Source organism: Chelonia mydas, chromosome 8, assembly GCF_015237465.2.
Source record: "Chelonia mydas isolate rCheMyd1 chromosome 8, rCheMyd1.pri.v2, whole genome shotgun sequence".
NCBI lineage: Eukaryota > Metazoa > Chordata > Testudines > Cheloniidae > Chelonia > Chelonia mydas.
Genome location: NC_057854.1, coordinates 88,565,357 through 88,578,828, shown reverse-complemented (window position 1 = coordinate 88,578,828; position 13,472 = coordinate 88,565,357). Strand labels below are relative to the sequence as shown.

Genomic DNA, 13,472 nt, shown 5'->3' with positions numbered 1-13,472 from the left:
AATTATAGCATATCTTTAGAACAAAATGATATTACTCCAGGGCAGGTCTTGTCACAATTACAGGTTTAAATATCACCCTTTTTGGATTTCTTCTAGCTTTTTAATTCAAAACAACAACAACAAAAAGTCATTAGTATGTTGTTGCAAGTTATCCCTTGCTACAAGGCACTAACTCATGCAGAAATGACAGGTTTTTATGCAACTTTTTTTTTTTTTGAGACCAGTATGAAGTAGAATATTTTCTCACTCGGATCTAGCTTTAGGGTGATTGATGCCTTAGATCAGTTCTTCCCATCTCTTGAACTGGAGCCCCCTGTTTGATGTATCCACTTCTGGTCTCCAGAATGTACCCTCGTACCACTTCCTGGCTGAGTCTTACTTGTTTTTTGTTTCCTCTCCTTCTCCCTACCTCTCTTTTTTTCTTGTCTTTTTCTTTCCTGTGCATTTTCCAATCTTCATTCTTTTCTTTCCCTTCCTCTACCTTCACTCCTTCCTTTCTCTTCCTCCATCTCTCACCTCACCTCCCCCCCCCCCCCCCGCGCGATCCCTTTTTCTCTTCTTGGCTCATCTGTTAATGGCTTCTCTCTTTTCTGCCCCATCAGCCTCCACTGCCCCAAAAGATAAACTCACTGGCCAGAGGGGAGTACATTCTGCTCTCTGTACTGGAAAATATTGTAGTGGTATGATGGATTTTTCTTTTCTGACCTGCATTAGAATAGACAACTGAAGTTGGTGACCTTCATTCAGCTGCTTCTCCTCCCACAAAATGCTGCACGCTGAAAAGGAAGAGCTGGCTTTTCCTTTCATTGGATGCCTGTTTATTTAAAAGGCGAGAGAGAGGCCTGAATATGAAGAGGAGTCTGTCTGTGCCTAATACAGTAGAGGGATTGTTCAGGAGCAATACATCCTTAGATAAAGATAACATCAGTAACACTGCTAAGGAAGAGTCACCTTTGAAATATCGGCCCCCCTCCCCCTGTTTAATTGTAGATATCATTTAACCTTTGCAGATGTTAACTGGAAAATTGGCACTTCTGAGCCACTCACAACCACTCTATAGTGGACCAGAGGGGCCACTGCTGAGAAAAGCCAGACCCTCCATCCCCCCCATCCCAAGAGCCACACCTTCCATCTCCACAGCACTCCCCCACCCTTGCTAGTCTGAAGACTGGGAATGGCATCTCTCTGTTTTCATTTGTCTCCAGCATCTCTGAGCTGTGCATTCCTCTCCACATATCAACCGAATATCCCATTGTGCAGCAAGAAGCCAGAGTGACTGCCACTTTCTGACACAGTAGAAAAGAGAATCATGGTTGGTCACTTTTCTGTTTTAAAATGACACAAGAATAGGTCAATAGCATTACCTGCTACAGAGCTTCTGCCCACAGAAGTGAAAGATCTCCAGGGACAGTATCCACTCGGGTAGCCATTAAAAGGTTTGCATTTACGAATCATCTGAGTAATTGGTCCATTCACGCTGGATATTCTTCTTCTTCTCCATACTTTCTTTGAGATTTCTGCAGGAAAAGCTAATTTAGGGTGACGCAATTGGCAGTCTCATTCTGCTGCTCTGTTTCTTTCACTGAATGTGAACTGCATTTCTGCAGAGTGCATGTCCAGCTCAGACAGGACTCATGGGCCAAATTCTGCTGAATCTTTATCTTCATGGGAGAATCTCCATGGGGCTGGTGATAGTGACTCCCCTTCCTCCCCTCAGCCCATCTGTTGCGTCTCTGCTTCCTCCACGCAGATCCCTGAATCCTTGAAGAGCTGCCTTGTGCACCCTGCCATGGAATCATGGAATCCCTCCTTTGCATGTGGGAAAGGGAGATGCTCATGTAGACTCTGACCTCGCCCTACAGGTCTTGGAGGCATGATTGGCCCCAAAGTTAGGGATCAGTGTTGCAATAATATGGTGAATGTTTTCAGATCATTGACTCCTTGCAGTCTCAGCAGCTATTTAGTTGTGTTTCCAGTTTCTACAACAAAGCAGTGGCCTGTGACTTTTGCAGCTGTTGTTTATCTACTTTTTGTATTTCATCGCTCATCTGTTTTGGCAAGGAGGTGTGAAATTGGACCACCTTGCCTGGCTTAGGAACCATTTTTATTTTCTGACTAGCAATGGGCCCAAGCCACAGAATTCAAACTCCCCAAAGTTCAGAACTGTCCAGAGCTAGGGTTTTGTTTTCAGCCCATTTCTATCCGACAGGCTCATTATTATTATTACTAAGTTTTTATATTGTTGTTGTGCTTAAAGGTCAGCCAGATCGGGTTGGTTATGCTTGGTCATTATGCTTGGTCAGGGGTTCTCACACTGGGGGTGGTGACCCCCAAGGAGGCTGCAAGGTTATTACATGGGGGGGTCACAAGCTGTCAGCCTCCACCCTCAAACCCTGCTTCGCCTCCAGCATTTATAATAGCGTTAAATATTTTTAAAGTGTTTTTAATTTATAAGCGGGGGGGGGTCACACTCAGAGGCTTGCTTTGCGAAAGGGGTCACAATACAAAAGTTTAAGAACCACTGTGCAAGGTGCTGTACAGACATATAATAATTGACAGTCCATGCCCCAGAGAGATAATTACGTGATGGCAAGACTCAAGATTTTCCATTGAGGCCAAAGGACATGCGACAATCAATCAACAGTTGGTTAAGCTAGCGTGGGCCAAATCTTTGGGTCCCAAGGATGTGTGCACCCAAGGGACCCTCAATGCATTGATCACACCCTCCCTATGAGGAATGCAGGTTCATTCATCTCCGTAGCAGTCATCCCACACTTAAGCATGAGTGGGAAAGAGAGAGGGAAGAGGAGGGAAGAGAGCAGGAAGTGGAGGAGGACATCTGCTGGAGAGATGTGTTGTTCATTCCTGTTCCTAATGCCTACACACAAGGAAAGTAAATACAACCTGATGCTATATTAACTTTTCTGCAGAGCTCTCTCCATGCTGAGGATCCCTCTAAAAAGGGAGCCCCAGAACTAGGCACCAGCAGGGAGCTTGCTGGCATTGTGGTTTCAGAATTATGGTGGCCCAGAGCCAAAGCTGATGTGCAGGGCCTCTGTGTGACTGTAACTGTACTGCTGAGGTTTACTTAATTTGTTTTTTTTTGTGGTGAGAAGCAAACCCTGCCCACCCTACTGAAGAACTCAGGAGCGACTGTCCCCATGGCAAGTATGTCCAAGAAGGGTCAGTATTTGGCCATCAGTTTTTGATCTCAGTGAGAATTAGGCCTCAATGAGGAATGCCTTTTAAAAAAAAAATTGAGTAAGACCCTGTGTATTTGGCTCCATATCCTTTGGGGACTCTAGATTTTTCCCCTGAAATCTCTGGATATGAATTTGATTCACGTGATGAAAGGGAAAGAATTACAGCTTTCACATTCATGCACAATTTACCTTTTTATTTTCTTTTATTATCTGGGGATATTCAGTAAATCAAGTTCTCTGGATACGTCTAGGGATTCTGATTCTATTTGTGGGGTCCCATTAGTAGCCAAAGCAGTAAATTACTGCTGCTGTGTTTGAAAATTTGTTTAGCTACAGTACATTAGCCCATTTTGTTTGCTTTTCCACTGATGGAGTGTAGATTTTTATTTGAGAATTTGTTTCTTGAATGTCTCATTTATGAATAATATAGGGTGTGAAATGGGAAGATCGTAGAACAAAACCTAAAAAAGAAAGCACCCTAAGTAGCATGCAGAATTCATCTTAAAGCCTTTCACAAAACGTTTAATTTGTATTGGGGTTTTTTTCAACCCCAGTGTGAGTAATGAAAGTCTGACCATTCTACATAAGGTAACTATATATAATAACCTTTTCCTGGGTCATCCAGCTATCTTTGTTTGTTTGAAAGATTGATAGATCACAGGGTCAAGGGACGTGTTTTATTGTAAGTTTCTGTTCCAAATTTCCTGACATTTTTCGTTTAAAAAAAAAAAAAAAAGGACCTCTAAAAGGCAGAATAGGGGCTAATAAGAACCAGATCCTAAAGTGATTGTATGTCAAAATGTCAAAAATAACAGCTTTTCTTTGACTTCATAACATTAATCTTAAGGCACATACTTTTACATACACACTGTTTCAATAGGTTGAGTTTTTGTATGTGACCATTTACTACAGAGTGACTTCTAAAGTGACAACAAAATCCCTTGATGGTTTTCAGTAGTTTGGTTTATAGCCTGATATGGACATTTGTTTACCTATTCCAAATCACTTCTTTGTGATTAAAATTTAGAGGTCTCCTACTTGTGCTGTAAAACTAGATCCTGAGTAAAGAAAAGCTTCATTTCCCCCTTGCTGGTTTGTAGTGTCAAAGTTATCACCACAGCAGCAGACCTTAAACCTGAAAGTTAACTTATAGACGGAAAGACAGAATGCATATTAAGTGGGAGCTTTCCAAAGGCACCAGGGGCAGAGAGTTGCCCAACTCCCATAGAAAGTCCACGGGAGTTGGGCATCTTACTCCCACAGGGTCCTTTGACAATCCCAAGGGGTTTTTACACGATAGCATGTTGATTTCATTTGTCTAAAAAAGAAACTGAAACCCTAGATAAATATAGAAGTGGTATTCTATATTAATTCTGAGCAACAATTGTAACATACACTGTGCATCTAAAAGTCATAAAGCCCTGCACAGCCAAAAGAACTGTAAGTGTGGTGAGAGATCCTTAGATGGTACAGTCTACCATAAATAAGATCTGAAGGAGGAGAAAAGCAATACACAGCTCTAGAAAGTGTTCTGCATACAGTGTTACATACATGCTTTACTGAGGACCTTATTTAAACAAACAAAACTAAGCTGGGCAAGCACAGCCAGTAGTGAACTTCCTGCTGTCCCCATGCAGCTCATATCAAATATTTAAGCTCAGTCCTCTGGGCCTCTTTAACTCTCTGATATGTTTCAGGCAGAGTTGCAAAATAATAAAAGTACAATACCCCTTCCTGTATATAGTCATTGCTCTACTTTTATTAATTTAAAACAACGGAGAGAGCAGCCAGGACTCTTTCGCCCACCCCTTAAAAAACATGGCTTCTGCTGATCATACCCACTACTTTGGGCTGATCCCCTTCAAGTATGATAGATAGGCAGATGGACAAATGAATGGCTAGAATTTTTTTTCCCCATTGAGAAGAACGCTCACCCCTGTTTCCACACTTCAATGAGAAATCCTGCTGACTCCTTCCTTAGCGTAACTGGAATAATTTAAACCAAGAGTTTATTGAACATATGGAACAAACAACAAATCCATCTGACACATTTGGACTGGATGACTCCAGCTTGTTGTATCTTGTCAGACTAACACAGTTTTCATGAAGAAATTTCCACCAGTCTGGACTGATGAGCTCTGAAGTGTAGTAGTGCTGATGCATGTGGATACTGGAGAAGAACCATGGTAGGAATAGCTCTGCATCCAAATGCAGAATCTGAGGAGACTAACCTGGTTAATCCACAGTGCTAAATGAATGCCAGTGATGAATTCCGGGTTGTTGCTAAGAAGTCTATTCAACTGAGGGAGATTTCCTGACAGCCCATGATACGGCCAATGGCCATAGTGGAACGAGCATTTACCAGTATAGACATAGGATCTCTTCTGTTTAAGTTTTATTGATGTGCAGATGTATCCATATTTGAGCCCTGAGCGAGATAGTTTGTTTCTCCTTATCATCAACCTACACTATAAAAAAGAAATTAGAGTTTCTATGGTACAACCAAGATAAAGCTTCATGATTAGTATGTGGGGCCAGTTTTCAGACGTCATTGATCAGGTAACTATTTTAGGATTCTAAATGCAGATTTGAATTTCCAAATCCAGAATGAAACATTTTTTCTGGCTCCTGAGTTTGGAAATTGGTCTCCTCATGTCTGTCATTCTTTCTTTGAGTACAGGAAGAATGATTTGGAGAGCAACTCCAAAGGCACATTTTATGATGTATACAGAATTCTGAGCCACCTTGGTGTATGGACCTGTCCATTATGCACAATCCTACCCCTAGGATACAGCATACTGAACCTTAAAAAAAGACACAAAGAGAAGGACAAATCAGACAACCTTTCTACTCACAAAATGAACATAAAAGGGCCTAATCCTGCATTCCCGTCATGCCCTAAACTCCTACTAAAGTCAATGGGAGTTTTGATTGTAGAAGAACTGTAAGATCAGACTTTGAGAGATACATCATATACAGTGTTATTGAAAAGACTATCTCAGTGTGGAAAGCAAAATCCTTCACCTGTGTTATTGCTTTAAGATGTGACTTTGGAAAGCTAAAATAGAGTAACTAGGGGGTTGCAGTGGAGATTAACATTCCTTGGGCAGAATGGCAAGCTTTTATTTTGAAAGCCAGCTGGGCTCCACTTAAAGCAGTAAAATATATAAGAATTTATTATGACTGGGAAAGTCTCCTATTTAACCAAGTCAAGACATAACTGTGGCAACGTGTGCACGTTTTGCCTTTCATGACACATAACGTGGTATATTTTGTCTTTGCACAGTTACTTTTAGAGCACAGCTGTCATTATTCTATAACATCAAAACAGCACAACGTTTCAATATAAAGGATACATAATATTTAGATTTTATATGCAGTGTCTCCAATTTATGTTCTTGGAATCATGAAGATGACTTATGATGTGTTGTGTTTGCATTGGCAAAGGCTCAAAACCAGAAATATATTTCAGGCTAAGCTCTGCAGATATTATCTCAAGTCATTTAAAAGTTCATTATAGGGCACCCGCTAGTGCTGCTATAGTAAAGGATCTGTCAGCATTTTTCAAGGGTTTGTAACTCAGCCATTTTAAAAAAAAAAAATCTCTGTAGGCTGAAACTTGGCATTCAGGGTCTGGATGTCCAGCAGCAAATTATTTTTACAGATTAAAAAAATCAAATAGAATATTTTTAAATTATAGGTGGGTTAATTGTTGTTTTGAAATTTTCTACTTTCAAACCATTTCCCTCTACTTCTCTCACTTAAAATGTTTTCAAAAATTGTTTTATAGGGTGCTACTCTAAAATACGGACAAGCTTTCATTGTGTGTTAAAGCTAGAAAAGGCAGAGATTTAACTCAGAATACTTTGCACTTGCACAGTACAGCACTTTTCAGTTTCAAAGTGCTTTACAAGCATTATCTAATTCATCTGCATAGTGTCTGTGATGCAGGGAGGGCTTATTATCCCCTCTTTACAGTTAGAGAAATTGAGCCAGAGACCTTAAAGCTAATTTGTTTGTTTGTTTGTTTGTTTTAAAGGAGTTTGACAGGTGCATAAATCCCATGTGAATTTCAAGTGGATTTGTATGTCTAACGCCCTTAGACCACTTAGAAAATCCCAGCTCAAGTGCTTCATCCAAGGCCACAGAAGGCATCCATTCAGAGCCAGGATTAAAACTCAGGAGTTCCAGGTTCCCAGTTTTGCCGCTACACCATTCAGTTCTCACAAGCACCATAATTACTTCGCACAGAAAAATTCAATTTCATTTTTAGTAGCTTCTCATATATAGCAATGACACTCGACCTGGAGCATCTAGAGGGCTGCTTCATCACAGGAAAGACCATCAAATTAGCCATGTCACAATATGGCATTGTGCTGTTTGCTCCGTGAAATGCACAGATGTGTAACAATATAGCATTATGGCTATGTGTTGTCATCGTCTGTGCACTGGCCATCATAATAATATTTCATCAGCACCTTTCAGTCTGCTGCTAAAAAGCACTGAAGGAGGTTCTCCTTCCAAGGAAGGGCCTCTGCTTGTCGAAAAGGTGAGATTAGGTAGGGCTTTGATGGAGGTGCAAACTAGATGGTTTGGGAGATGCCTGAATTCAAGAGAGGAATTGAGCTATGTATATTAGTTGATCAGTGCTCATTGAAAGAGTGGGATAGATGCAGCAATGTTGTAGGGTGGAGTAGGGAGGGAGTCAGTAGTCTAGAATAGATGCTATGAGTCACAAGTCTCCTTATTAGGGCTATTAAACAATTGAAAAAATTAATTGTGAGATTAAAAAAAATCGTGATTTAATTGCACTGTTAAATAATAATAGAATACCATTTATTTAAATCTTTGTGGATGTTTTCTACATTTTCAAATATTGATTTCAATTTCAGCACAGAATACAAAGTGTACAGTGTTCACTTTGTATTATTATTTTTATTACAAATATTTGCACTGTAAAAAAGATAACAGAAATTGTATTTTTCAATTTACTTCATACCAGTACTGTAGTGCAATCTCTTCATTGTGAAAGTGCAATTTACAAATGTAATTTTTTTAAAATAACTGCACTCAGAAATAAAATAGTGTAAAACTCTAGAGCCAACAAGTCCACTCAGTCCTACTACTTGTTCAGCTAATCGCTAAGACAAACAATTTTGTTTACATTTACTGGAGATAATGCTGCCTGCTTCTTATTTACAATGTCATCTGAAAGTGAGAATAGACGTTCGCATGCCACTGTTGTAGTGGGTATTGGTATTTATGTGCCAGATATGTTAAACATTTGTATGCCCCTTCATGCTTCAACCCCAATTCCAGAGGACATGCTTCCATGCTGATGACGGGTTCTGCTCGATAATGATCCAAAGCAGTGTGGACTGACGCACGTTCATTTTCATCGTCAGAGTCAGATGCCACCAGCAGAAGATTGATTTTCCTTTTTTGGTTGTTCGGGTTCTGTAGTTTCTGCATTGGAGTGTTGCTCTTTTAAGACTTCTGAAAGCATGCTCCACACCTCGTCCCTCTTAGATTTTGGAAGGCACTTCAGATTCTTAAGCTTTGGGTCAAGTGCTGTAGCTATCTTTAGAAATATTGTAGTGATATCTTCTTTGTGTTTTGTCAAATCTACAGTGTTATTTGATTTAAGAACATATGCTGTGTCATCATCCGAGACACAAAATGTATGGCAGAATGCGGGTAAAACCATGGAGCAGGGGACATGCAATTCTTCCCCAATGAGTTCAGTCACAAATTTAATTAACGCCTTATTTTTTTCACAAGCATCATCAGCATGGAAGCATGTCCTCTGGAATGGTGACCAAAGCATGAAGGGGCATAAAAATGTTTAGCATATCTGGCATGTAAATACAAAAGTGCCATGGGAACACCTGCTCTCACTTTCAGGTGACATTCTAAGTAAGAAGCAGCAGCAATATCTCCCGTAAATGTAAACAAGCTTCTTTGTCTTAACGATTGATTGAACAAGAAGTAGGACTGAGTGGACTTGTTGGCTCTAAAGTTTTATATTGTTTTGTTTTTGAATGCAGTAATATAACAAAAGAATCTACATTTGTAAATTGCACTTCCTTGATAGAGATTGCACTACAGTACATGTATGAGGAGAATTGAAAAATACTATTTCTTTTATCTTTTTTACAATGCAAATATTTGTAATAAAAATAATATAAAGCAAGCACTGTATACTTTGTATTCTTTGTTGTAATTGAAATCAATATATTTGAAAATGTAGAAAAACATCCAAAAATATTGATAATAAATTTAAATTGGTATTCTACTATTGTTTAACAGTGCGATTAAAACTGTGATTCATCACGATTAATTTTTTTAATAGAATTAATTTGTTTTGAGTGAATTGCTTGAGTTAACTGCGATTAATTGATAGTCCTAATCCTTAATAATGATTAATAAAAGAAAATGGAACACACCTCATACTTCTCCAATCTGGGTAATTCAATAGTATAATACCTTTAACATATACCAATGGAAGATCTTTCTTACCACACCTCTCTCCGTAAGTAGGTACAACAGTGTGGGATTTTTGGAAGTGTTGTCAGACCTTTATTTTATTTTCACTTATAAAACTACTTTAATCTATGTAAAACTGTCATTACGAAATGCCAAATCATGTGAAACTTTCCCAGGTTCAAACTTTACTAGAAACACAAACCTCTATTCAGGTTCACAATTGGTTGCTGCCTTGTCTGATTTATGCGTTGGATGCAAAATTTATGGATGTGAAGCTAAACTGAGTTAAATTGGGCAGATTCACCGTGTGTTTTACAGTTAGTGTGATACTTGGGAGGGAAGAAGCTAAGCACTAAAACAAACAGAAACCTTAGAAACAGTTTGGACATTCCTCAAAACCAAAATCACCGTCTTTTCAAGCTCTATTTCCATTTATAACTTCAGGATAACCTTTCTGTACCCTCCATATAACCAGTACTACATCACTGTCAATTATGACTACTACCTTGGTTTTTATATTCTGATTCTCAAGCTTATTGAAATCTACTCAACACTCACTTCATTCCTGGCATCTCATGCCTTGCTTCTTAAGAAACATTGTGTATATGGTATTAGTTGTCTATGGTGTGGTCAGCAAGATGATCACAAGGAAATTAATATTCCACTTTCTGACTGTATTGTATAATAGGCAGCTAAATCGCTGCCTTTGAATACAATGAAGAATTATATAGATTAGCATGATATAGAAATGTTATATTGGATAATTAAATTCAGAAGTTTCATACTATTAATGTGATTTTATTAAATGCAGACTGCAGTGAGAACCCAAGAATGTGTGAGCTGATGTAGATTACACTTCTGTGTTTTGTAAGATAGTGAGTCAAAAGTATTTCTAGTCCTGCAGAGAGGCATGCAAAATGATTAAATATGATATTAGGCTTGTGTGGAGAAATGACTGGGAGTCGGGGAACTGAATCCTCCTTCCCAGCCCAGAGTCAGAATTGCAGAGAAGCACGTCTGTTACCCACCTTGGTGCCTACTCTTACCTGTGGGCTGGAACAGGGATTGCTGCCCCTTTGTACTCATTACACAGGAGTTCTTGGATCACCATATCCATGACAACACAGATCCACTGTTGTCTCGCCTAGCTCTTGTCAGCACATTAGAAGTTCACCTAATTGGCACAATGAGTGTGCGGAGATTTCCTTATTATTAAAATTAATAATGCCTAGGGACCAACCAAGAGTAGGGATCCATTGTGCTAGGTGCTGTCCAAACAGTGGCAGTCTCTACCCAAAAGAACTTACAGCCTAAATAGTCTAAGGGTAGGGGGAAGAGGTGGAACACATAAGCGGAGTGAACAATGTGGGCTGAAACGTCGTATTGGCGCCACAGTTTTTGGATGTGGTTTAGTTAGGAAGGTATTAGCTAAATGGAAAGGTGAAGGAAGGGAGAGGGGGCAGCATAGAGGGCAGGGAGACTGAGGTGATGAGACTGAGCAACCACAATAGAAATAAATAATAATAATAGTAATTAATAATAGATTAAAACATGTGTGTTCATCATTCCTGTAAAGACAAAGATGGTATTTAATGGAGTTGTACAAACCATGTTGATCATTTTGCCAGTAGTCAGTATATGCTGCTTTACCAACCTTTTCATTGGTTTTTAATTCTGAGATTAATACATGATAATCAAAGGGGTTTTTTATTGTAATTAAGTGGGGTTAGAGTGCAAACAAGGAGATTGAAGCATTCTGGTGGGGAAATTTCTGATGCGTTATTTATGTGGCGCCCATTCTATAGATACCCAGAAAAGTTCAATCTTGACCTGAAAGGTTTATTCCCAAGTATACGTCTTACGTCTCATTCATTCCTTGGCCTAGCTGCTGAGACAGCCGACAGATGGTAATACCTTTTGGGCACTAGTGCCCAAAGTTGGCTTTGAACCTGTGACATTGAGTTGAAAGGCTGTGTATCCCATTACTAATACCCCAATCCATCTAGGTCTCTGATTTGAAAGGACTTAATTAAACCTTGAATACTGTTAACCAGAAGTAGTATTTTTACTGAGAGATGCTGGATAAAACAGCCGCTTGACAGAAGAAGACAATGTTCACAAATGGATTAGAAAAGATTAACGTCTCCAAATTTTTATTTAACATTACTCATCTCCAGAAAATTAAAGAACTCTTCATCTTATAATTACACCTATCATGTGAGCTACTTCAGAGTGAAACCTGACTTAAACAGTCTTTGCAAGATAATATCCTGAAATACCAAAATATGTCCCCATCTCCCCCATTTTGAATTTTGGCCTTTATTCCTTAGGACACTTAAAGATTATAACACTTATAAAGTGCTTTGCAAACATTAATGAAGATGTGTTTAAATCTCATTTTTTCTCTAAGATGTATGCTATACTACAACTCATATTAAAATTGCTCTTTTTTAGGGTCATTTCATATTTCATATTTAGATCCTAATGCATAAAGCGCCAGATTTTTAGAAGAGCTAAGTACCCACTTAATCAGCAAACTAAGTGGTCAGATTTCAAAAGAGTTCAGCACAGAAGCGTCACACTAGGAGCTGTTGGGTGCTGAGCACCTTTGAACATCTGGCTCCAGTTGTGGGTGCTGAGCACTTGAAAATGTGGTCCTGATCTTATTGGAAAATCTCCCCATAATTGTAAGGCTACGAAGTGAGACAAGAAGTGCAATGAGGAGCAATGAACAAATTACTCAATGCTTGTTATGTTGAATGAAGCGAAGTAATATAACACTGGGGAAAGCTGAGAGAGAGCGCTCACAGTGCCCATTTTTCTGACTACATATCTGTGCGGAGAAAAGAAAGGTTGCAAGAAGTATAGTGTGCTTCTCTAAATAAGATACATTGTCCCTAGTGAAGGCACCTGAGCTTGTTCCTTTTACTTCTACACAACGTTATACTGGATATAATGCTGGCTGTGAAAAGCGTGGCCGATCTACTCAGAAATACTGAAGTTTGTCATTGTCTGATTTTGTTTACACTCAGTTCTCTCGTCTGCCTACATAAGGCAAGAATGAGATTTCTTTAAAACATTGTTCTGTAAGTTGGAATTCATTGTTCACCATCTTTCCCTGTATTTATTAGATTACTTCTTGACGCTTGATGAGCCTATGAATAACATCACCACCACCCTCGGCCAAACTGCAGAACTGCATTGTAAAGTCTCCGGCAATCCTTCTCCAACTGTGCGTTGGTTGAAAAATGATGCCCCAGTCGTTCAAGAACCCAGGAGGATATCTTTTCGTGCAACAAGCTATGGGTCTCGATTACGAATAAGAAACCTTGACACTACGGATACCGGCTACTTTCAGTGTGTTGCTACTAATGGCAGGAAGACTGTTTCCACAACCGGCGTGTTGTTTGTGAAATTTGGTAAGATTTCTCTCTCTTCAAACTTTCTTGTTAAACAATTGCTTATGAAAATTGCCAGGTGAACAACTCTGGACACAACAGTCCTGTTAGCTGAAAACATTACACAGAGCCCCAATTACTCATTTGAAGAACTAGGCAAATAATATGTATGAATAACTTATTTGATTAATTTTTAAAAAAATTCATAAATTATCCAGATTTTCCTCAAATTTACTGGGGGGGGGGGAAGTTTCAGAAATTTTCACTGTCTGTGAATAATTCTTGGCTATTAGATAATTCACAAATAGTTGCTTCTGAGGATGCGGTATTTGAAAGTCAGGCTATTTTGTTTGGACAAATACATAGAATTCTCACTTTTACAGAG

The 13,472-nt window shown here is 39.1% G+C and overlaps 1 protein-coding gene across 2 annotated transcripts in view; it reads left to right on the top strand.

The window, feature by feature from the left end:
- ROR1 (receptor tyrosine kinase like orphan receptor 1) overlaps positions 1 to 13,472 on the top strand; it is a 268,064-nt gene that overhangs the window by 167,631 nt on the left and 86,961 nt on the right. For both annotated transcript variants that reach the window (XM_043520888.1, XM_037907262.2), the window contains exon 3: positions 12,821 to 13,108. In XM_043520888.1, the coding sequence (XP_043376823.1) occupies positions 12,821 to 13,108 (288 nt within the window). The remainder of the gene's footprint in view (positions 1 to 12,820; positions 13,109 to 13,472) is intronic.